Below are 24,275 nucleotides of genomic sequence, written 5' to 3' on the forward strand. Positions count from 1 at the left end.
TTTGGGTCATGCCTATCCACATTAAATATTAATGAGGTATCATCTGCAAACAGAACTATTTCACACCTATCCTGTAAATAATAAGGTAGATCATTGATATATACCAAGAACAAGAAGGGTCCTAAAATAGATCCCTGTGGAACACCAATGTTAATTGACGCACCGCTAGAACGTTCTCCATTAACAACTACAGTTTGTATCCTATCATGCAGGTATGAGGCTATGAGGTTCTGAGCTTGTCCTTTAATCCCATAGTGATTAAGTTTACGCAATAAGGTACAATGTTCAACACAGTCAAATGCCTTGGAGAGGTCACAAAATATCCCCAAAGCATTTTTTGAGTTTTCCCATGCCTTATATATATGTGTTAGTAGTGCAACTCCAGCATCTGTGGTTGAGCGCCCCTTTGTGAAACCAAACTGTTTGGTGTGCAGCAAATTATTAGATGCAAAGTGACTAGTCAATTGGTTTAATATTAACTTTTCGAATACCTTACTTAATGTTGGTAAAATCGAGATAGGTCTATAGTTGTTACAGTCTTCTTGATCGCCTTTCTTAAATAGAGGTATAACTTTACTAAGCTTTAATAAATTAGGAAATGTACCATAGTCACAACACTTATTAAATATAAAAGCTAAATTGTTCGCAATATTTTCTATTATATTATTAACTAAATTTACGGACATTCCCCAAAGATCACAAGTATTTTTTAAATTTAGTGTCTTAAAGGCTGTAACAATATCATTAGCAGTTACGTGTCGCAATTCAAATAATGTGCTGCACCCCGCAACATGGTCCCTCAAAAAGGTCTCTGCAAGTGCTGAAGACGAATTTAAATTATTAGTAATGCTAGCAGGGACACTACTAAAGAAATCTTCAAATGCAAGCGCAACATCAGCATTTTTGTCAATAACCATGCCATTATTAACAAGTTTTATGGTATTACTTGATTTGCTTTTACCCATTTCACCATTAATAATAGACCAAACTGTTTTAACTTTATTATCGGAGTCGCGTATTTTATCTCTGATATACAAACGCTTCGCAGTAAAACAAACAATTTTAAAAGTTTTTGAGTAATTTCTAACATAACTAAGAAAAGATGGGTCTTTATTATATTGCTTCATACCATATAACTCATAAAGAACGATCCTACACCTATGTATGCTAGGTGTCGCCCATTTACTAAATGGTAAATCCTTGGTAATATTTAAAGATTTAACTTTAAATATTTTTTCAAATTCATTATGCACTAAATTAAAAAGATTTTTAAACATTTCACAAGGATTATTATGACAGGATTGATCATTCAGTACGGGCAGGCTTTTATTAATATTATCTCTAAATTTACTAATGCCTTTTTTAGTTATAGGCCTAACATTAATTCTTTTAAATTCAGGTAAACAATCCCATTCAAAAACTACTTTCTGGCCACAGTGATCCGAAGTGAGTGTATTGAGAATATTTTTCTCTAAACAGTTGCAGTCGCAGTATATATTATCAATACAGGTTGCAGAAGTAGGTGTAATTCGTGTGGGTTCATTAAAAAGTTTATACAGATTAAATGACTGAAACAAATTAACAATTCGTGTTGCCGTTTGTGTTTGTAAAAGTATATCAATATTAAAATCACCACATACTATAACTTTTTTTTTACTCCTACTTAAACGCTTTAATATTTCTTCCATGACTGTCTCGAACATATTATAGTCACTGGAAGGGGGTCTATAAACGCAAACAATAATATAACGCTCCAGCTCCACACAGGACAGTTCAATGGTCCGTTCTACAGAAAGGCTAACAATGTCAGTTCGTTCCTTGCATTTTAAACTATTGTGTACAAAAATAAGAGAACCTCCATGAATAGCGTTTGTTCTAAAGTATATACTTTTTAATTTATAATTATCAATATTTATTAACAACTGACATTGTTTAAGCCAATGTTCTGTTACACAAAATATTTTAATTCTATTATGATTTAAAAATAATTCTATTTCTAATAATTTGCTAGCCAAGCCTTGAATATTTTGATGCACAATAGAAAAAGACTGCTTAGCTGTTGTCTTATAAACTAGTTTAAATCTAGCTTAGGGCTAGATTGTCTGTCAACACTTAAACTAGGTTGATGTATATAATTACTACTACATAAAATTATAGTAGATCCAGGGTCTGATACTAAACATGTACCAGACTGGTTAATAATTTTATATGCTATTAACATAGCAAGTTCTCTCTTATATCTAAATGGCAGATACACTGTATTCCTTGTCAAACAAAAAGATTTAATACAAGAATTTATGTCAAAATATATAAATGCATCACTATGATGATTTGTTAAATTATATAATTTCAAGTTAATATTATAGATAAATTTATATTGATTTTGTGTCAAACCAGGCAAATATGGTAATGTACACAACATAAATTTGCATTTTGTCTCACTACTAATTTTTAACATTTTTTGAAATCCTATATCTATGTCATGTTTTTTTAATTTAAAACTATCTCCATATAATATAATAACAATACTATTTTCATTAAAAGTAAAACTATCTAATGAATTCATGATATATGTAAATGAACTATTAGGAGTACAAAAATTAGTTACTTTATGCCCCAAATTGTTAAGCAAAGCGCCAAATCCCTGACCAATATTGTCTGACAACACAATAATTTCCTGCGTGGAAAGATGTTTCGTTTTAGTAGATGGAATTGTTGCCGTTGATTGAATACTATGTATATCAGTGCAGTCAATTAGCTTATGGGGCGACTGTTGCTTATTGTCACTTATTGAACACTTACATACATAGTTATTGGTTAGAGATTCGAAACGATCCATATTTTCATTGCTTAACTTAATTAGGTAATCTGCCTCTTTTATGTGTTCATTAATTTGTAACTGGGCAGCAGAATATTTTTGGTTGAGGTCAAGTAATGTATCATTTAATGAGTCTATTTTCTCCTTCAGTTCAGTAGTTTCCACTTCATATATCATTTTATAATGTTCTAAGTCCCTATGATATCTATCTAACTCTTTCACAAGACTGTTATTTTTATTTTGTAATTGTACTACATTTTTCCATGAAAATCTATTTCTAATAATTGATTTTGTACGTTTTATAAACTTACTTAATCTAAGATATTTTTTCAATTTGTTGTGTGAATTGAACTTAATGTTTCTACTGTTTTCAAAACCACTTAACTGTCCACATTCAAGCAGTTCATCAAAAAGACTGTTGGATGAATTGCATAGCCGCTTGGAGTTATCCTCCTGAACCTCCATTAAACTGCATTCCAGTTCAGCGATACGACTGAGAGCCTTCTCGTGGTCATTGGAACACTGTTGGAAGCTGTCGACAAGGTCTTGAAGGGCTGTGCATTTGTTTTGGCTGTCCATATATTGAGTGTGGAGTTCCGCTAGCTCGGCCTTCAGACTAGTATTCTTGTTTATTATTTGCTGGATTTCTACCTCATGTTCCTCTCTCTCCAGCAAGAGTTGTTCACACAGGGATTGAGAAGCCTTTAAATCCTGTAGTGTGGCCTTTAGTTTGTTTTCCATATCTTTGGCCACTGCCTTGCGGGTCAGCATGTTGTAATTTTAGTTGCTGAAACAGGTGAAATAGATGTTAAAAATTGTATATAATAATATGATACAATTAAAACAATTTTGCTTGTGTTAGATAGGCTTAATATGGTTTAATTATAAGAAAAGAGTAGATAGTGAATGGATAAGATATAGGTTTTGTATTAGAACTGAAGTATATTTTGTCTGGAGCTATTAGTTTTTGTCCTCTAAATTGCTTCCAACTTGTCAAGCAAAGTGAGACGATAACTATGCGCTCATGTATTTATTGTGACGTTACTCATAAAATATGAGCAGTGTTATTAGTTTAAACTTTAAATGAATGTGAATGTTGTGTGTATCTATAAATAAGATATATTAAAACTAGTACTCCCCTGGTTTTATCCAAGAAGAAATTCGAATTTGAATTTCCGTTGCCGTTGACATCCACGTTATACAAAACGCAGCTTCAGTCACGTAATTATACGTATTTCACATTAAATAACACTTGTACGTTGATAAGATAGTTAACTATTACTAATTTATACTGTTTTTACAAGTAATTATTGAATTTAATATGATTTTTGAATTTAAAACTAAGGAGCTGATATTCACTCTACAGAGAAAGTCTACAGAGAAAAATCGTTAAGAAAATCGAAATATTTATTGTAGGTAATAAAATTAGGTCTGCATCATCTGTACTCAAAGTAAGAATTTAGAATTAATTTACTTATATGCTACTTCATTTTAAGTAATCTCAAGAAACAAAAAAAAAATTATAAAAAAAATTATCATGAATAAAGCAAGTTTAATCAAGTTGGATTTCTCGTAATCCGTTCGGCTGGATTAATCAGAGTTTTGAAGGTTGACGATTAGTTTCTATCGATTATAATATATCGAACCTTATCGTATGGCTTAATGAATGATTTGTTACGTTTTATATTGTGATTGAATTCTTCCTTGCATTTGTGAAGTTAAGAGGCGGGCGCATTTCTTAAGAAGTATATAGGTACCTATAATGTTTCTTGCAAGCTCTTTACGCTGAAATTCATTTTAAACGTTCTTTAATGAAAGTGTACAGAAGAGGGTTCCTTAAAATTAATAACTGAATGCTTTTGACGTTTGATTAAAGTTCTTTTTTGTGTCAGAGCAAGCAAAGGGGCAGGTGGGCCACCTGATATTAATTGGTCACCACCGCCTTAATACTAACATTGGTAGTGTTACTGGTGCTTTACCGGCCTTTTAAGGACAAATAAGATCTTTTCTTGTAGGCCCCAATGTCGTAGTTGCCCGGGAACACCGCAGCAGGTGGTAAATCGTTTGAGTAAAGTAATATTATTGAAATATTTCAGTTAGTCCAAAATGCCTATTACAGTAATCCCGCTATGATCATCTTATCACGAAGTTGCAAGCACAGAATTATCCCTACATATTCCGTAGTTTTCCTGTCCGATGCATTTATCTATCTATTGACAGTATCATAATATTTCGTCACATCCGCCTTAACTTTTCATTGTCAATCAGCTCTCGATAGATAAATCAGGCCTTAGGCGGCGAGATCAGAGAGCACTAAGTAGCCACGCCTAACTTTGGTATCGCTACGTCATCACAGATAACAGGAATGAATCCTTAAATCGTTTGAGAGAGGTTTATGGTTGATAACGGTGCGAATTGATAACCTAAAACGGTTTTACATTTGCTTAAGATGTCAATTTTTGTTGTGGTGAGGAAAAATGTTCTGAAAATTAAGAATATGGTACTGCTGAAGAAACTACAAATTTTAAATCTTCAGTCCAAATCAGTTGTAGGGACAAAACTGAGTGGGCAAATCTGTATTGGAATAATGGTTTTGTTTAATAAACCACATTTTACAATCACTATTTATTGAATCATTTAATTTTGTCATTATGTCAGGGAGACTTCTATGATGTATTATCAGTCAAAGCTCGTTTATATCATATTCATGTTATTTCATTCATTCCATCGCAACACTATCTCAGCGGCGTCTTAAATGTCCCGATTTCCCTTAAATGTTTCCACGAATTATTTACTGAAACAATAGCACGATTCATGTGTGTGACGTTCACCAACTTAAACCGTCACATGGGAAACTAACCCAGATTTAAATTAAACTTTAAGTTCAAGTGATAGAGCTTAAAATCGCAACGATCAGTTTTCCTGTTCCACACTAAGTGTGTTGTTTGTAAACATTGACGAAATGCTGGCGGCATCTTTGAGATTAAATTCTGCTTTAATAATTGTCAGTCAACGTACGCTTAGATTTGTGGTTATGACCCCACGTAATGAGGTTTTGTTAATGAGTTGGGATTTAACGGTTACGAACGTTTTAATCAAATATGCACATGACTGTTGTAAATGATAGTCTTATAGCGCTCTTTAATATGTTTGATTGTTGTATCTTTAGCAAACATTTTTTGAGACTTTACAGAGAGTTTCACCTTGACCTGAAATGGTTTTCATACTCGAGTGTGCTCACATGACTAAACTTTCTTTTTTCCTGCAAAATTTTGTCCAAAATTTCAAGACTTGTTACCCTATACTTTCCAGGTGTCTTCTCTTCTACCGCCTTAATATTCCTAAAACAAGTTTCCTTAAATTGGATCACGACCACAAACAGAATTCCAGGCCAAGTGGAACAAAACATGTTACACGAACGGTAAGCACAAAGCTCGATCAATCAAAGGGTGTCCGTAGCCGTCAATATTTGCACAGTGGTCACGACATTGCCCCTGTTTGTCCTATTATTCACATTTGTTTGAGTATGTCTGTATTGGCCCTCTTGTTTAAACTTCGCGTGACTTTGCGCTATGACTATTGAATTAAGTTCTCCTCAATGATTATTCTATTGGTCGCGTGAGGTCATACTGCGGTGGTCGATTTAATTTGAAATAAATAGATAAACATGCTCTTAGCGATTTGAAAGATAGTTTATTAAAATACGTGTTTGTTTATAAATTGAAGAATTTTGAAGCTTTGCTTTGTTGTGTTCATTTTTACTTAATTTTTCAATAATAAAAAAAAATAGTTTCATCGACCGAAAAAATTTTAACGCTGATAGTTACTTTCAAATGGATATAATATTTACTTTAATACCAAGAAAAGTTTAATCTCATAATACGACTAATAAAAAATAAATCCGATAAAGCAATAAGTAAATGAATTTGAGCATTTAGATTTCCATCAGTTCCACCTCGAGAATTGTTAATACACATAAATATAAAATCAAAAGTTTATATCATTTAACAAACATTATCAGATTTAAACACCCGAAAAATATTTAACAAACGTCTAGCGACAGACCTTTTTCTATTTCCCGGGAAGTCTGACAATCCATACACGACAAACAGGCATACAACGTTATCTTGTACACTTATGTTTGCTTACAAGGGTACACATGTCCAAATCGGATTTACAACGTTTGAGAATTGAGACGTGGTCAACGCACAGCCAGCAAAAAAAGTCGTTTCTATTTCTAAAGGACAAGAAAAAAGTATCAGTGACGATGTCCAAAATATTCACATGGTTGCAACAAATAATGATTATCGAAACGCCCTTGTAATATCGCATTTACGATCGCATTCATCCCGCCATAAACGAAACTTATTCTGCCGTCCGTACCTTATCAGCGATATCGAAATTTGTGTTCGATACATGAATTACAAGCTTCATAACACGTAACGTTTAAACTGTCGATGGGTTGATAAAGCTTTGTCGCTGCCGACAGCAAATCAGAGTCATAAAACAAACGTAATTTCACCGGGCGATAACAGTTTCGTCCGATAAGATAGTGTCAGAAATCTGAAGCCGTGGGATTTGGTTGATGTTATTGGAATTTGTGAAATATGAAATGTACCAAATCCTTATATCTGGAACCCTGTGAGGTGTTTGTGATCTTGCACCGATTGTTGAGGCAGGTGCAATTTATCAAGTACAAAGTGACTTGTCTTTATTTTATCGATCTTCATTTTTTTTGTATAAAGCGGCTATGATTACATAACAGCCAAGTGCCAACGGATATAAAATTATGACTTAGCAATTTTTGCAGAAATTTTTACTTTGCAGCAAATTATTTGATATTTGAATTGGCATTATTTCGCAAAAAAAAAAGAAAAAACAATCAGCAAAATTAATATAAGTGCCCTATATCACACAGTACAAGCATATGGGGTATAAAGAGGGCTTGTGCCTTCTAAATCATTTTTGATAAATGTGATTTGTGAACAATTTGAGCCACATATTTTTTATAACCAGTTCAGAAATTAATTGGCCTTTATCATAAAAAACAAAATTGTAAGAACTGAACCATTTCATTAAAACACGTTACCTCTGTTAGGATAAACATCATTGTTCACAGGTGGCGGGGTCAACCTCATCTCGGGTCGAGCGCTGGATGCGCCCCATAGCGATTGGCACAGACCATTCCGCAGGGCTTCACTAGCTGATAATCCTGTGGAATTATGTATGAATTAGTTACAGTATTTTCGTTAAGACCAGATTAGAAAGACCTGTCTTTAAATGAAGTAACTAGTGAGCTAAGGATCTATCTTTTTTTGGCGCTTTCCTTACTCCTAAATATGTTAGTTCAGGCGTGTGTGTTCATTTTTTTCGTACAACGATTTAAGGAAATACATTATTGAAAGAATGATAAATCTGAGATTAAATTTTGCGCACATTAACGTATCAACAATAAAATTTATGACTGTAACTCTAATGCAGTCATTTAACGAATCGTCAAATCTAAGTTATCTTTAGATTTGAAGATTTTATCTTTTTAGTGCCTAGTCTTAAAATTCTGTTGACAATAATAATTGAAAAATGACACATTATAAACGGGGCATCATATCAGCGATCTTTCATCGACAAATCTCTCAATTGCTTTATCAAGAGAGTGTCACCAGTTGATTTGCCTGATTGCCCCGATTGCCCCTACGGCCCTAATACTGTCGATTTCTTTACACATAATACGACAAATCACTTGCGCTCATTAAGATTGGTGTAAAGAGGTCAGATTGTTCGTGGCGTTTGGGAACTCTTTATAGGCATCTATCTTAACTGGTGTCAAAATTATTTTTAAGATCTGTTTCTATAGAAAGAAAAGTATTATTCATTTTATTTAAAGGTATATATGAAAAAATTTATTGATAATAAATATCTGGTTCGAGTAAATTATGCAATTAAATAGGAAATAAATTAGGATTATAAGTGCGTCAGGTCACGTTATGACCTGTTTCTTCACTATTAATAAATGTGTTCATAACTACCTGTACCTATAAATATAAATGTAAGTATAAGAAAAATATTTATTTTTACATGAGGCAGATTATCTAAAATCTAAAAAATCTGTAATCACGTTGTCAATTAAGGTAGGTATGTTTATTTAAAAGAAGATATTTCAGTAGGCATAATATCATGTAGGTATGTCATGTATCACTTGATATTCAATCAAATGAAATTTAGTTCGTGTTACATGTTTTCGATAAATTTTATCATACATTTAGGTAATCACTGCTACGGATATTCTGATAACGAACATAATTACATTTATCGCTTGTAATTGCATGTAATAATGTGTTTATTTGATACGATCATGTCAAATTGAATTTTTTTCCATGTTCTTTTGATTAATTAATTATTTATTGTTTTGTACACATTATTATATTATGTTTTATCTATATTTTTAATATCAGTTTTCTCAATGCTGTCTTCTGTTACTTATTTCTTTTTTGAATATTATCGGCTTTTGGCTTTGATGTATTTTTGAGATCTTATAACATGCAAAAAATGTACTTATTTAACAACAAAGTAGCTTGAAATAGCAAATTCAACTTTATGTTTTGGACCGAAATACCATTTTCGTACGAGCCCTTCTTATCTGACTTATTATCACGGTATAGTACTATTTTAGTATCATTCGTGTTTCTTTGAATTCTAAAATACACTTATATCATGTACAATACTTTCGTGGAAATCTCTGATTTACAAAAATGGATGAAACACCGATAGGTACGCTATTGACAATTTTATTAAGCCTTTTTTCTACGTTTTTCAATATTTATCTAGAAAAACTCATATTCCATACAACCTGACCGCAAACGTTGTTCTGTCTTAATCTTATCAAAGGTGTTTGAAAATATTCAAAAACGAATACCGTAAAATAATAACCGCCATCCTGTTACAAATGACCCGAAATTTTGTGTCAGTGTTTCGGGTCATTTGTAACAGGATGGCGGTTCTACAGGGGTCTTAGTACGCAATGACAAAAAGAAAAATGATGGTCAGAACTCAGAACGCTGATACCGGATACCTTAAGATACTGTAATATTTTATATTAGAGAATCTTAACATAAAATATTATAGTAACTTCATCGTGTGTGATGCGCTTTACAAAATTCTATTTTCATATACCAAAACAAATTCTAACACGTAAAGTCGTTTCCAAGTAGTATCTTCTGTGACACAATAATTCACATTTAAAGATATTCAAGTAGAAATCAAATCGTTATATGATTCATATTAGATTAGATTTCCGCCCGAGGCTTCGCCCGCGTTTTCATAGGAAAACCCGCATAGATCCCATTCCTATGGGGTTTCCGGGATAAAAAGTAGCCTATGTCTTATTCTGGGTCTTCAGCTACCTACATCTCAAATTACATTGTAACCGGTTCAGTAGTATTTGCGTCAAAGAGTAACAAACATTCATCCTCACAAACTTTCGCATTTATTTTTAAATAAATAATAAGAAGATTTGAAGATATTCACTAGACTTCAAATATTTAAAACAGGAGCATCTGACGGACGTTCGAATATTTCGTAACAGGATAAGAGCCATAAGAGCGAGGACAATCCGTGCCACATCCTTAGGAAGACGACGATTGTTGGCGCCAGCCCGCCGCGTGCCCGTAAATACGCTTTCTTCAATTGGCTTAGCTTTGATTATTTTGTATTGGATGATTGGAGATTTTAATCATAATTTAGTTGGTTATTTCTGCGTCTGGACAATTGAGTCACTCTTGGACCCTTTTTGTACGTATTATCTGATTATAAAGACAGTTTTTTTAACTTGTTAAGCGATTTAATGAAAATAGTTGCAAAGACAGGTCAAATATTAGTTGTCAAATATTTTTGAAGATCAGTTGAAAGGCGTATGAAATTTGATGCCCTAGATTTAGTGTAATTGAAGATTTTCAACACTACGTTTGTTTATATCTTCATTTCACCCGATTTCAGCATAATACCTACATTAAATCAAACCTTGTATCCTTGCACCTTATACCAATTCCTACAAAACAAAGGACAATACATCACAATCTCGGCTCATCATCATCATCCAATCAAAACTGTTAGCGTAGGAACTTTCTATTTATATCTTGTAAGTGGTCCAAAGGCGCTACGCAGCCAAGTGTCTTATATCACGGTTGTTTCGATTTCTAGGACATCATATTACGATAATATTTCGCTAGATTGAACTGAAAAACAGTGGATGAATTTTTTTATTTTCTATTAGGCTTTAAGCTGGTAGATTACATAATGGTAAGTCATCACAACCGTGTATGAACGTTTGCAGATGCTTTATCTTTGTGTGTCTTTGATGTCTTTTTTAAGGGAAAGGACTAACTATCTAATTGTTAACAGGAGTTAGAATTTAAAAATAAACGTAAAGCAAAAATCAAGAAAGAACACTGGCCAGAAATGGTATGTTCTTTTCTTGAAAAAGAATGATGTGACGATAGCAATAAAATCTGTGATTGTGAGTTTGCCAAGAGTCAGAAAAAATGCCGTTTGATTTATTTTTCTTCTGTGCTAGCACATTTCATACACGAGTCAACCATCATGCCACATGAGCCAAGGTTACGAAAATCACATCTGACCTCCAAAGCGAATAGAACACAATGAGTCACATATGATTCATATAAAGAAAACTAAAGAGGCGCCAACTAGCGGCATCAATGACCGACCGTCGTCCGGGCGCAGTTGAGCCAATTGTGATATTGCTTCCTGTGAACGAGGTGGGGGGTGCGGCAGTTTTGAGGTACATACAAAAAAGTAATTATTCATTGTCGAATGGAAGAAACGATCGAATGCAAATACATATGAAAATAATATAAAAATTGGTAAAGGCGGTTTTGTCAATATCTTTATGAAAAGTGGTGGATGAGTAAAAAACGGCATTTGCAAAATCTTTACTCTCCTTTTTCTATTTGACTAGGAAACTTTTGCTTCGCTGGTAGAGAATCTCAATATAAGGATAGAGAAGCATGAAAATAATAATAGAGTGGATATAATAGTGAAATCAACAACACTTTTAATTGAGAAAATAATAAATATGTAAACAAAGTAATATTGATAAAATCTTCATGAATCATAATTAACATGATATCAAAAGATATAATCCAAAACTGTAAAGAACTTTCCTTTGTCAAAATGCTAATGGAAATGAAAATAAATCGTATTTTTATCAATTTATCTGAAATTATATCTAGTATTAATAATTAATGAGGAACACAGATTATGAAAGAATTCAGCCATTCATCAAATTTTTTTGTCTTTAATAGGAATTAAAACAGAATGTATAATTCTATAGTAGGTACTTGTACCATTGTTAGTTTAAAATTCTATTTGATAAATTGCTTAATTAAAATTGTCGTCTCTCTTTTTCTTCACCGTCGCTCTTTTATTTATCGTCTAGCATTGTATCGTATCAATCTCACTCATATTTGGTATTTAGATAATAAAAACCCAAGAAATACAATTTTTAGTGTCAATTTACCTTTTAAACAATGCAAGCTTTAAGTGAAAATCTGATATTGTAAAAAGTAAAAACCCATGATTGAATAGAGAAAAGATATTTTTTTTATATTAGCGATTCTTTCCCTATTACAAATAAAAAATATGCTTTCCAAATCGGTGGTAAATTTAAGATATATGACGATTCAAAACTGCTTTTATAAGAAGCCTAATTGAATAAATAAATGTTTTAGTTTGAGTAGAAATGAAATGTGTGTCAACTTGAATGATATTCTTCATATTATGAATAAGATGCATCGGTAGTGCAAAGGTACACGCTATTTAATAAAACTAGTCATGCTACTTGCTCTAACTAGCGAACAATAAAACTATAATGCTAACCATTTACTACTGTTAATCTACACCATTTTTCAATACTAATAACCTATAAAATATTTCCAGATCACAAGGCAAACCGCATGAACAACTAGTACAACACCGGCGCCACGGCCGGCGCCCTCGGTAACTCCCGCTGCGCTATCATTCAATTACTACACTTGATCACAATTATTGTGGCGGAGTCTTTTTTCATCATAATAATGTCGTCTGATCTTTTATAAATTTGTTAGTGCTTTTATTAAACTAGTCTATCGGTTTTACTTACAGTGAAATTCACCCTTTAAGTTTTAGTTTAGCCATTCTTGAATTATAAATTCCTATGTAAGAACATACATATAAATATATACATAGCTATAGATCTACGCTGATTGAGAACTCTAGAATCTAGATATATGACTAAATAATTATGTCATCAACGAAAAAGCGCCATTCAGTAAAATTATCTACAACTTACTTTGTAATCCCTTAGCAATTGATAATATTTCGCATTAGTAAGAACGGAATGTAATTACATTATAAATGCAATTATTCTTATCTGACCCTGTGTTCTATTGATTCGCGAATTTGATATTTATAACTATTGTTGTAAAGTTCAAAATCGTTTTATAAATCGATGTAGAATCGATCAGATATTCTGATGGAACATGATACTAGAACAAATATTGCATGGAGCGGCAATTGTTGCATTTTTATAATTCGTAGATTGCACAATACAATATCATAATTCAAAACACTCTTTATGCATTTCTTTATGCATTTTTAAATAATAATATAACGATTTACGTTAAATTTTTCTATTCCAGAAGTCGACAAATGAATAAATTTTAGCAGTATTTAAACCAAAACTGATTCACTTATTTATTTAAACAATGAGTGTTACATTTTTATACAAATGCAATAAAGTATGTAATTAAAATTAATAATATTGATCGAATCGTTACTCTAATAAATTGAATTGAAATAAATAAAACAGAGGGCATTCAGAAAACACAAGAAACCTATATACTAACCAAATATTAATGATCAATTTAGTGCAGATCGAATTACGCCCTGGGTGGGCAACTGGGCATCTTCACAAGCGACCACTAATAAGCTAGACTTCAACGGAAGTTTTCATAGGATTAGTGTTCTTAGAATGTTGGATAGGTCAGTAGTCATTATTTTATTGATATACCACGTGGTTACATAGTGAACCAATTTTAGTAGTTTTTGAAGTAATTATACGATTTTTTATATGTGCATTTTAATACTTTTGCACATAAATGTTTAAAGAGCACGTAGCGATAATAGAATCCTCTTTTTTAAATCGTCAACGTAAAAAATTTTGTCATTTAAAAAAAAATTGTAAGTGAAATATTGAAATGACATGTTGAATTGTAATAATTAATAACAATCGAAGTATAGAATACAATACAATTCAAAAAATATGATTTGTATTATAAAATCGTCTAAATTCACCGCTTATCATGCACCGAGTTAACTTGAAAAGCTCCATTGATCAAATAACAATAACCGAGCATTATCATTTCGAAGAACCTATTAATACAGCACACAATTCTTACCCATATATCATTTAACATAAGAGTCAAAATCGCTCGCATTTTGTTATCTTGGTGACACGCAGTCTACGAATGATTGTATAAAACACTAAGATCCTTATTCAATACAAAAGTCGGTTATTTTGAAGAATTTAGGGTCAGCAAGAGGTTACGCCTTCCGCGCGGGATATTTCAAACATTTGTTAAAACAATGTTTTAATTAATATCGTCTAATCTTTTCTGTGAACACTAATAGAGGAAGCTGCTAATTAGCTATGTATATAGGCATAGGTTTTAATTTGTAATTCAACGGTTGCTGTTGGTTGTATTTCCTGGATGGAGCGCGGACATTTTTAGTTTTTGTAAAGTACGCATAACTGATTAGAGAACGAAATAACTTCTGTCACATATAAAAAAATTGAATGCTATAACTAGTTAAGTTTATAAATCAAATTCAAATTTAAAATTTTTTATTGCATAAATTATATTAAAAAAAAAAACATTGTTCAGAATAATTCTAAGAATTTTTTGTAATGTAGATCAAAAAATAGTTCATAGTAAAATATCATTTTCATATCTGAGATCTTATTCTCTGATATTATGTTGATCAATTGACGTCATAACTTATAAAATTACGAACTTGGTTATTAAGGTACACTTTATTAATTTAAATATACCTAGTAAACAAATATATTTTGGATTGAAAAATTAAAAAAAAAAAATACACATTTTCAGATAACTTTGTTTACCTTTGCCAACCGCTTTTCTCCAGCTACATAAATTTCAAAATCATCACATGAATCACAAAAACAATGATTTTGTGACTAAATCCATCCGTCTAGCCCACGTCTAATAAACGATCTAGGCCGATTCCCACGGAATCACGCCGCCCACGCATGATTACTCACTGTTTGTCATCTGCTAGTTTAATTGATCTAAGATCTAGTTAAATTAAATCGTGGTTCATTCATGGATGTGTGAACGTTGCGATGGGCCGAAATAGGTCGGGCATTTTTTGTAATTACAAACGTAAGTTTTGGTAATAGTGGGCTAGTAGGTCTTTACACCCAGTTACCTAAACGTAGCTACTAATTTACCTAGTAGTTACATAATTCTCAGTTTCAGGTAAAAGGGAAATCACAGGAATTGTCTTCATTGGTACTTTATAACTATAATATCGCTCTCTTATAAAATAATAGCACGATAACACACATCTAGTACCAAAAAACTAAGAACGATTAATTCACAGTCCTCTCATTGTCGTGCGAACGTCGCTACCATTTAGCTGAAGATTAAGATTGCACATGTACAATTTTTCATTATCAAATTAGGGTTTAGTTCCTAATTGGTCCAATAAGACTTTTCAGTCTGAATTGGACTTTCACCCTTAGAGCTAGCACCAAAAAACTAGGCACAACGAATTTCAGTATGATGATTGTCGTGCGAACGTCGGTACAATTTAGCTGAAGACGGTACAATTTTTCAAACAACTCTAATAAGACCATCGAAGTCTGAAACTGAACTTTGACCCCTAGTCCTAGCACCAAAAAACTAGGAACAGCTAATTTCTGTCTCACTGATTGTCGTGCGAACGTCGGAACGGGTTAAGAGGTGTTAATTGTACGGGATTGAATGTTTTCTCAGGGCAGAATTTAAATTGGACGCAATTGTCTGAGTATTTTTACTAAGCTTCGCTAGTTGGACAAATACCGCGATTCGGCGGTCGAGCTGCAGTGAGTCATGGAGCGATCAATCTACGTTTATAATGATTAGGTATATTTCTATACGATATCTATGTTTTATCGTATATATTTTGTTATTTAAAACATATACGTATGTTTAGAGAGATTTTAAATTTGTTCTATATACATCCATACTAATATTATAAATGCGAAAGTAACTCTGTCTGTCTGTCTGTTACTCAATCACGCCTAAACTACTGAACTAATTTGCATGAAATTTGGTATGGAGATATTTTGATACCCGAGAAAGGACATAGGCTACCTTTTATTGCGAAATATGTACCACGGGCGAAGCCGGGGCGGACCTCTAGTATTAATATAACTTGTGAATGTGTAATATTGTTGAAGTTTTTTATTTTTTTATAAACTCATAGATATCTATTTATTTTTAAATTTTGTTTGAATAAATTTTGTCTGTATCGTTTATTTATTTATCTTTACACGTCATAATTAAGAACCTAAGTAGGTAGTCGAACTAATACAAAATAGTTAATTCCTATCTTTCCGTTTTCATTTCTTCTCTGAACGAATTTAGTCTTATGCGATTAATCTAAATTATAATGAGTGTATTTTTATCAAGGGCCATAAGTACGTATAAGGTCACGGTTTGCCAATAAAATCTTTGTTGAAACCAAATCCCGTGGGACTGCATGCAATTGAGGCCAGAGTCGTTATTAATCCCATTACCGTCTTTGTCTTTGAAAATAATAAAAACAACACATTTATTATGACTACCATTAAACTATAAAATATTTTTTTTTCATGAGGATACTATTGTGCTATAGTGATGCAAGTGACAAGGCAAATATTGTATTGATTGCATATTTTTATTAATCACCAAAAACATCATTTTTTTGCCAAAACGAAAACTTTATTCATTTTTGTTGATTTTTTTTTATATTGTGTGAATATAATATCCAAATCAGACTTTCTACAACAATTGAATCGTTTTGATTAGACTGTTGTAGAAAATGACTAAAAAAAATTACAATAATAAAAAATGAACAGAAATTCTGTCACTCCAAATTCCCCACACAAAATAAGCGCAAATCGATCAAACTAAATCAACAACATGTCCGTCCAATGATTTCCATCATTTGATCATTGGTCAGAAGTCGCCGCCTTTGTACTAGCCGGCTGTTTCTCAACAATTTGTACAGGAAGATTCTAATAGGGTTAAGATTTAGATCCGCGGGTCAGCGGCTTATGAGTGACTAATGAAATGTTGTGTAAGTGTTCGGGTTTTGTGGGTTTAGATCTTTCTAGATGGATTTTGGGTATCTATTATAAATGCACCCTGTATTTTTACATTTAAATTAATTTTGTCCTACCACAATCGCCTTAAAAGGAAAGATATAATCTAACTTTATTACTTGAAGAGCAGTTGTCCTCACTGGAGGGCTCGCTCTACATGCCAAACTTTGCCTGACAACACATCCGCTTATAGCGAAAACCGCTGATTGCAGATGAAATGAAAAAAAAAATTAAATTTTGGAAAATCAATTGGATTATCTTTTCCTATTTTCGATTATATGGTTGTCTATGGACACGACATTTTACACACGTGTAACAAAAATTAATTAGGTAGGTAGGTAGGTAGTAGATATTTAACTCGATGGAAAATATGAAACAATTGCGAAAAAACCTTTATTATAATGTCACACAAATGATAAGACTTTAAGTGTAAGACGTTCTTATTAAAACCAAAAAAAAAATAAACATAACTACTAATGCTTACCATATTCGCAATCTTTGTACCAAATTAACCGTCACTTCCCTCCAAATCATCGCTTTAATCAGTTAAACAATTCCAAAAAATCCGCCATAATCAGCTAATCATCCCGTGGACAGTCAAAGGGTCCATTAATATTTAATTTGGGTTTCGTACCCGGGATTTGCGACACGTGTGCCCCATTATAGTAATGAAGAACTCTTGCAGGCAATTTAGAAGTAATTATGCACTTTGAATATAGGTTAAAAATTATTATCTAACTTAAAGTAGGTATTGATTTTTTTTCAGTGCGTAGATAATATTTTATTTATTTACTTATAGGTTCTTTGGATTTGACCTAAATAAAATGTCCGTTTGAGAATCATGAATCATTGTATTAATTACAATTATTATGCATAACTAATCAATTGCCAATTTAGAAACCGCAAATTTTAACAACACAAGAATTATATCAACTAAATAAACACATAATAAATAATAATATTAAATAATAATTACGCTACGGTGTGATTAATGCCATCGCGCGTCAAGATTGGCCGCGACTGTGAGAAGCGGATGTAGGATGTTGCCAAGGACATGCGATTTTAATGTCGTCGTTTTGTCGCGCCACATGTGCAAACTGCGAACTTTTGCGTGATGGTGTAATAGATGACAATGAGAGAAATTATTCATGAGATTTATGTAAGAATTGAAATTTATATTACGGTGCTGTTAACGAAGACACAGAAATATTGTAATACTGTGACGGTGAGAAGTCTTTAAGTATTGTCAGTTGCGCCTACAAAATAATGTAGGTAATGGTTTCCTACCTGAAAATACATGAAAAAGTAATTCAAGAATTATATGAAACAATCAGATAAAAATAAATTTTAAACGTAGGTATATTTACGATGGACATAATATTTACGTTTTCTTTGCATAAGAACCATCCTCGTACATCAAGGAATATAATAAAAAAAGAATTATCGAAATCGGTTCAGCCGTTCTCGAGTTATGCGCTTACCAACACATTTTGCGATTCATTTTTATATATAAGAAAGATATATTACTATTCTTTACATTGTAAAATATTACTGGCGTGTTTATAGGTTGTAACTTTAATTTGTCGTCCAAAGTCCAATTAGAAATGAGTAGGTACATAGTACACTATTCCATACACAAGATATATTGAAATAAAAAAATAACATCTACTAAATAATTATCCCCTATAGATTCCTAATAACATCAAATAAAGATTTAGGTATACACACACACCTAGGATAGTTCAAAAACCTAGGCGTAGGCGCGTACCCTATAATCGATTTAAGGGCCCGTCTAGCTGCCGAATGTGAACAAATTGGATTTCCATACATTGATGGATGGTTCCGTACAAATCAGAGATGAGCGGGCTGGATGCATACATTTGTATGTTAATTAGCTTAAAATAGGTATTGGTATAATTATTTAGAACGGGTGAGCTTTGAATCGTGTGAAGAATGTTCTAGAAATTCTCCTCTCGAAATAATGTTATCTTTCTCCATAGAGGTTGATACCTATCTATATTGTGCCTTAAAATAAAAATTGGACAAGCTAATTGAAATTAACATGGATAGATTATATTTATTTGTCACAGTGAAACATCCATACCTATTAGATAAATTTTCGCTTTGTGTACTGTGTACCTTATAAAAGTAGTCATTTTTATTTATTATTTTTTTGAACAGAATCATTCTTTGTACTTACAGTAATAATACCAAAGCGTACATAGAATTTAGTAACAACATGTTAACAAAAATACAAACAAAACGGAGTTACATAACTACCTACTCAATAAAATTCAAGTTAGAAACGCATTTTTAATTTAAAATAAATCGCCCAATCCAATTATCTGTACAAATTTCTCGTAAATCAGGCTTATCTTTAATCACTAAATAATAATATCTATATACCTACTACAAAAATAAATATTCAATACCATTAAAAATCAATGTTAGCGGTAGCTCGCAGAAATAATGGACAAACTTGATAAAGGCCGGGAGTGTTCGATCAGACAAATCGGATTATTTGGGATCAGATGTCTCGTACCAAATTATTAGCAATCGGGATTATACACGTATGATATAATATTAATTGTGTTTTTGATTTTATTATTTATAAGATACCCTTTTTTTGTAGCTTTATGTTATATGAAGGTAATGTAGACTTCTCTTGGTTTCGTGTGAACCTAAATAGATAAAAAGGTAATTGGACCTTTAAAATGCTCCCATTTTTTGCTGGCAAGATTTTGGTCTAGATCCATTAAATATTAAAAATAATTATTAAGAGAAGGTGTAAAATTGTAATATAATTAATCATATTTTTAGACTTTACGCTTGTATGTTACTTTGATTGTAAAATAATAACATGTAATAAATACACCTTAAATCTTTATCGGATGTGGAGTTTTTAATAGTAAATATCAAACTCAAACTCAAACTCAATCATTTATTTATTCAATTAGACTTCTTCTAGAAGCACTTTTGAAACGTCATAGGTACATATTTTTAACATTTACCACCGATTCGGAAAGCAGTATCTACGGAGAAGAATCGGCAAGAAACTCCATAGTTGCTCTTTTTAATCATGTCAGTTTTACAATTTAATTTTAAGTACAAATTACTTAATTCATAAGTAACATCATAATTTATAGTGATATGCCAAAGAACTGTCCTGTGGTTTTTACGCGACAACCCTCCATGGGTTTTTATCGTCCATATATATATATTCCTTAATACTGTAATAGGCTCTCTGAACTATCTATCACACTTTATAATGGTGCATAAAAGTGAACTCTATCTATTTTTTATTAAATAAAGTTTTTCTCTGTTTTGCAAATTGCATTGTATTTTTACTAAAATAAGATTTAAAGTTTACCTACCATCGTATAAAAATATATATCCATATAGCTGTAAAAAATAATATGTACGTCCAATTGGAATGGAGCAATCAAAAATCGCGGGGTTAAGTAATTTAAAAACTTTTAATACACAAATGCAATTTAACCTGCTATATTCATAAAATTGTTACTCATCAACCCATAGAATTAATACATAAATTAACCTTGACCAATGACCAATTCTATCCTACATTTTTTCCTACAAAAAACTCAAAAAAATAAAAAAAAACCTAACGCACTCCATACAATTCAGATCAATGCTAAACGGAGGGGTGGATTATCATTATGTTTATTGTTGGGGTAACGCGTGCCTTTTGGATCATTACTTTTCAATGCTAACCGGTAGTGGATGTTTTAAAACGTGATAGTTTTGTAGACAAGTGTTGTAGAGTGGCGCTCTACTTGATTTTTGACACTATTGTGCAATATAGATATACCTAAGTAATAGATTTGATACACATTTGAAATGATATTTGATAGAGTTATATATTTGTGTTTCTAGGTAAGGTAAATCGCATCCCGGTAAAGATGTAACTTCATAATATTTTTTTTTTATTGTACAATAGGGGAGCGGTTGTCCACATTCTCGCCTGATGGTAAGCTGAGATGTGGCCTAAGATGGAGCGCGCTTCTCTAGATGTACCTGTTTACTCTAATTATTAGAGTTATTAGAGTCTAATAAATAAAGTAAAACAATAAAAATAAATCGATAGCATTAGAGTAGGTGAACTTAGGAGCTTTTTAGTTCATTTCATTTTTCTCTTGTTGATTATTTTCAAACATTTAAAATAACTATTTAGATGGAGTTATTAAACATTGTTCCTTCCTAAGTTATATATAGGTTACGGAATTTACGGATAAGTTTTATCAATACATTGCAACACGATTGCAACATTCTACATCTGCAAAATTGCTTGTTTTCAAGTAATTCATAATAGGTAGAGTCAGACTAAATAATCTGTATTTTATACAGACATTAAATGGTATATTTGTAGGTAATAAGAAAAACTAACCAAATGAATGCATTTTGGCAAGGAAATGTTAATGGAACGATTTGATTAAATTTATAATACCTATGACTAGAGGTCCGCCCCGGCTTCGCCCGTGGTACATATTTCGCAATAAAAGGTAGCCTATGTCCTTTCTCGGTTATCAGAATATCTCCATACCAAATTTCATGCAAATTGGTTGAGTAGTTTAGGCGTGATTGAGTAACAGACAGACAGACAGAGTTACTTTCGCATTTATAATATTAGTACGGATAATAGCTTGTAATATTTTAAATATCAAGAAACAATACATTTAAAATAGCAATTATTGTTTATAATTTAAAAACAGACATTGCATAGATCCACAATACTCATAAAATCAAACACAAAAACTCCGCTTTTTATGAAGGCACAAAGCAAAAAGAGCTTTCCACCCCAAATCGCTCAGACATAATCCTTATCAAAGTTCAATTAAAGTTGATTATTCAGTGAAAGTAAAAAACGCAAAACCCACTGATCGGGGAGAATTGAAAATTAAAATTTCATTCCTTTGAACTGGATACTTTGACCAATCAGAATGCGCTTTGAGGCATGGAGCTGAAATTTGACCAGAAGGAATAGGGCTAAATAACCATAGTTATAGACATGATAGAGGTGTTGTAATCGATAATAATCGTTTGTAATCGTTTGTAATATCTAATATTCATTTTGTTGGGATTCGACTCTTGATTTTTTTATCAACACAATTCACGACAACCAAGGCTGAGGAATAATTTGAATCCAAAAAATGCCAGGGCACTTATAACTTGAATATGATATTTAAGTTATATTGTAAGGTTTCGAAATTTTTAAAAATAAAATTTTTTGTCGCTTAGGTAAGACAGAAGACGCGGCTTCAAATCCCGTCTCGTGATCGATTTTATTTCTATTCTTTAAAAAAGTATGAATTATTACTTATTTTTTTTTACATTACATACTTACATGCGTATTTTTTAATCATGCTTGTATAACAGTTTACAATTTTAATATTTAATAGCCAGTTTTACAGTTTTTTTTGATGTTGTGTTGTTTATAGTACCTATGTCCCTTAAATAAAGAATTAATCATTCTGTAATATTCCAGTATTCTGGCTTTCATAATAATTTATTATTTCACCAACAGAAAGCGACATCATTTTTAAGCGCTAAATTATAAGCAATTTTTTATATACCTAGGTACATAACTCACACACTCCTTACTCCTAAAGCCTAAGAAGCTGAGCTTGTTAAGTATTATCATGGGTCCATACAAACAATTTAATTAAAATTTTATTCAATAAGGAATTATATTTTGTTAGCTGAAAAATAATGTGCGTTTTTGAAAGAAATTAAATGCCCATATTGTTCTGCTTTACCAAGGCTCTACCTACCAATTTTAATGTCTAAACTGAAATAATAAAATAGGTAAGTGTTTGTTTATATGTTTGGTTTAACACGCTAATACCTATTAAAAAGTTAGTGGGGCGAACTGAAAATTTTATTTTTTTATTGGACTAACCGCTGAAATAATCTATAAAAAATATTCCGTCTGCTAGCTAGGTAATAATTAAGCTTATAGATATGAAATTAAATAAGTAGATAGATAGGTACTTTTAAAAAATGAATGAAAACCTGCTTCTGAACTTTCATTAAAAATTAATTTTATTCTTCTACGGATAGGAAATTTGACTTAAGTCACAGACTACTTAAGTTAAGTGTCTAGGCAGATAGAAAATAAATTTGTAGATTTGACTTTGTCAATTATGTGTTAAAAATAATTAAGTATTGTGTGGAGGGTAATAATAATAAATGAAACAGTTGTTCGGTTACATGTGAATAATACCTATGTAATAAAATAAATACATGGTAGAGAACATATTTATCTGGCCGTGTATAAAAATATTCTTATAAGAATTATTTATTCTCTACTTCCAAAATAACAAATCTATAATCTATGAGTAACCATCACTGACGTTTATTTCATTATTTTACCGCGCAATTTCATACGTTTCATAACCCGAAAATTTTACATGACGTGTTGAAATATTTACAAACAAATATTATCACTTACCCTTCGGAGTGACGACACGAAACGCACTATTAGAGATCGGTTTCGGCGATTCCTCCCGCAAACCGGGCGAAACATTTCTCACCATAGAGAAGTCCAAAGGCATCGGTGCCATAGCACTAATTTCCATTGTCATTCGAAAAAAAAAATCAAAACGTCAAAACATAACCGCCACTTTTAAAAAATGGAACTGTCACGGAGCGTGCGACCGGCGCGGGCCGCGAGTATGTATTAAGGCTACGGCACACTCCGTGCACAGACTATCTGTTCAGTAGAGCCGAATATCTTCACAATTCGTATAGAGATTTGAACCTTATCGCTCGCGGAGGGCGTGGAACACTAGGCCCCGCCTGCGTACCCCACCGCGCGACGCGTGACAATCACTTTGTATAGGTAACACAATAATATGATTCCTGATAGATTTTATTGTTCCAACGATGCGAGAGAAATTTCATAAATACGCCTTGTATTAGGTTTTCATGGGTGTAGTTGATTATGTTTTTATTGAGTAAAGCCGTGGATTATCGACGTATCGGTGGATATCAGTGACGTCAGCTTTCATAATACCG

At 32.1% G+C, this 24,275-nt stretch overlaps 1 protein-coding gene across 1 annotated transcript in view; it reads right to left on the minus strand.

Annotated features, from left to right (window-relative positions):
* sens-2 (zinc finger transcription factor senseless-2) overlaps positions 1 to 23,842 on the minus strand; it is a 66,302-nt gene extending 42,460 nt beyond the window's left edge. Inside the window, exons 1-2 of the mRNA XM_090115969.1 lie at positions 23,710 to 23,842; positions 7,908 to 8,030 (exon numbers count right to left, since the gene is read on the minus strand). Coding sequence (XP_089972095.1) covers positions 7,908 to 8,030; positions 23,710 to 23,842 — 256 coding nt within the window. The remainder of the gene's footprint in view (positions 1 to 7,907; positions 8,031 to 23,709) is intronic.
* Between the last annotated feature and the right edge of the window lie 433 nt (positions 23,843 to 24,275).

This window comes from Colias eurytheme, chromosome 2 (assembly GCF_061535395.1).
Source record: "Colias eurytheme isolate Ceu_HAF_F1 chromosome 2, ilColEury1 Martin Lab GWU primary, whole genome shotgun sequence".
NCBI classification, from domain to species: Eukaryota; Metazoa; Arthropoda; class Insecta; order Lepidoptera; family Pieridae; genus Colias; species Colias eurytheme.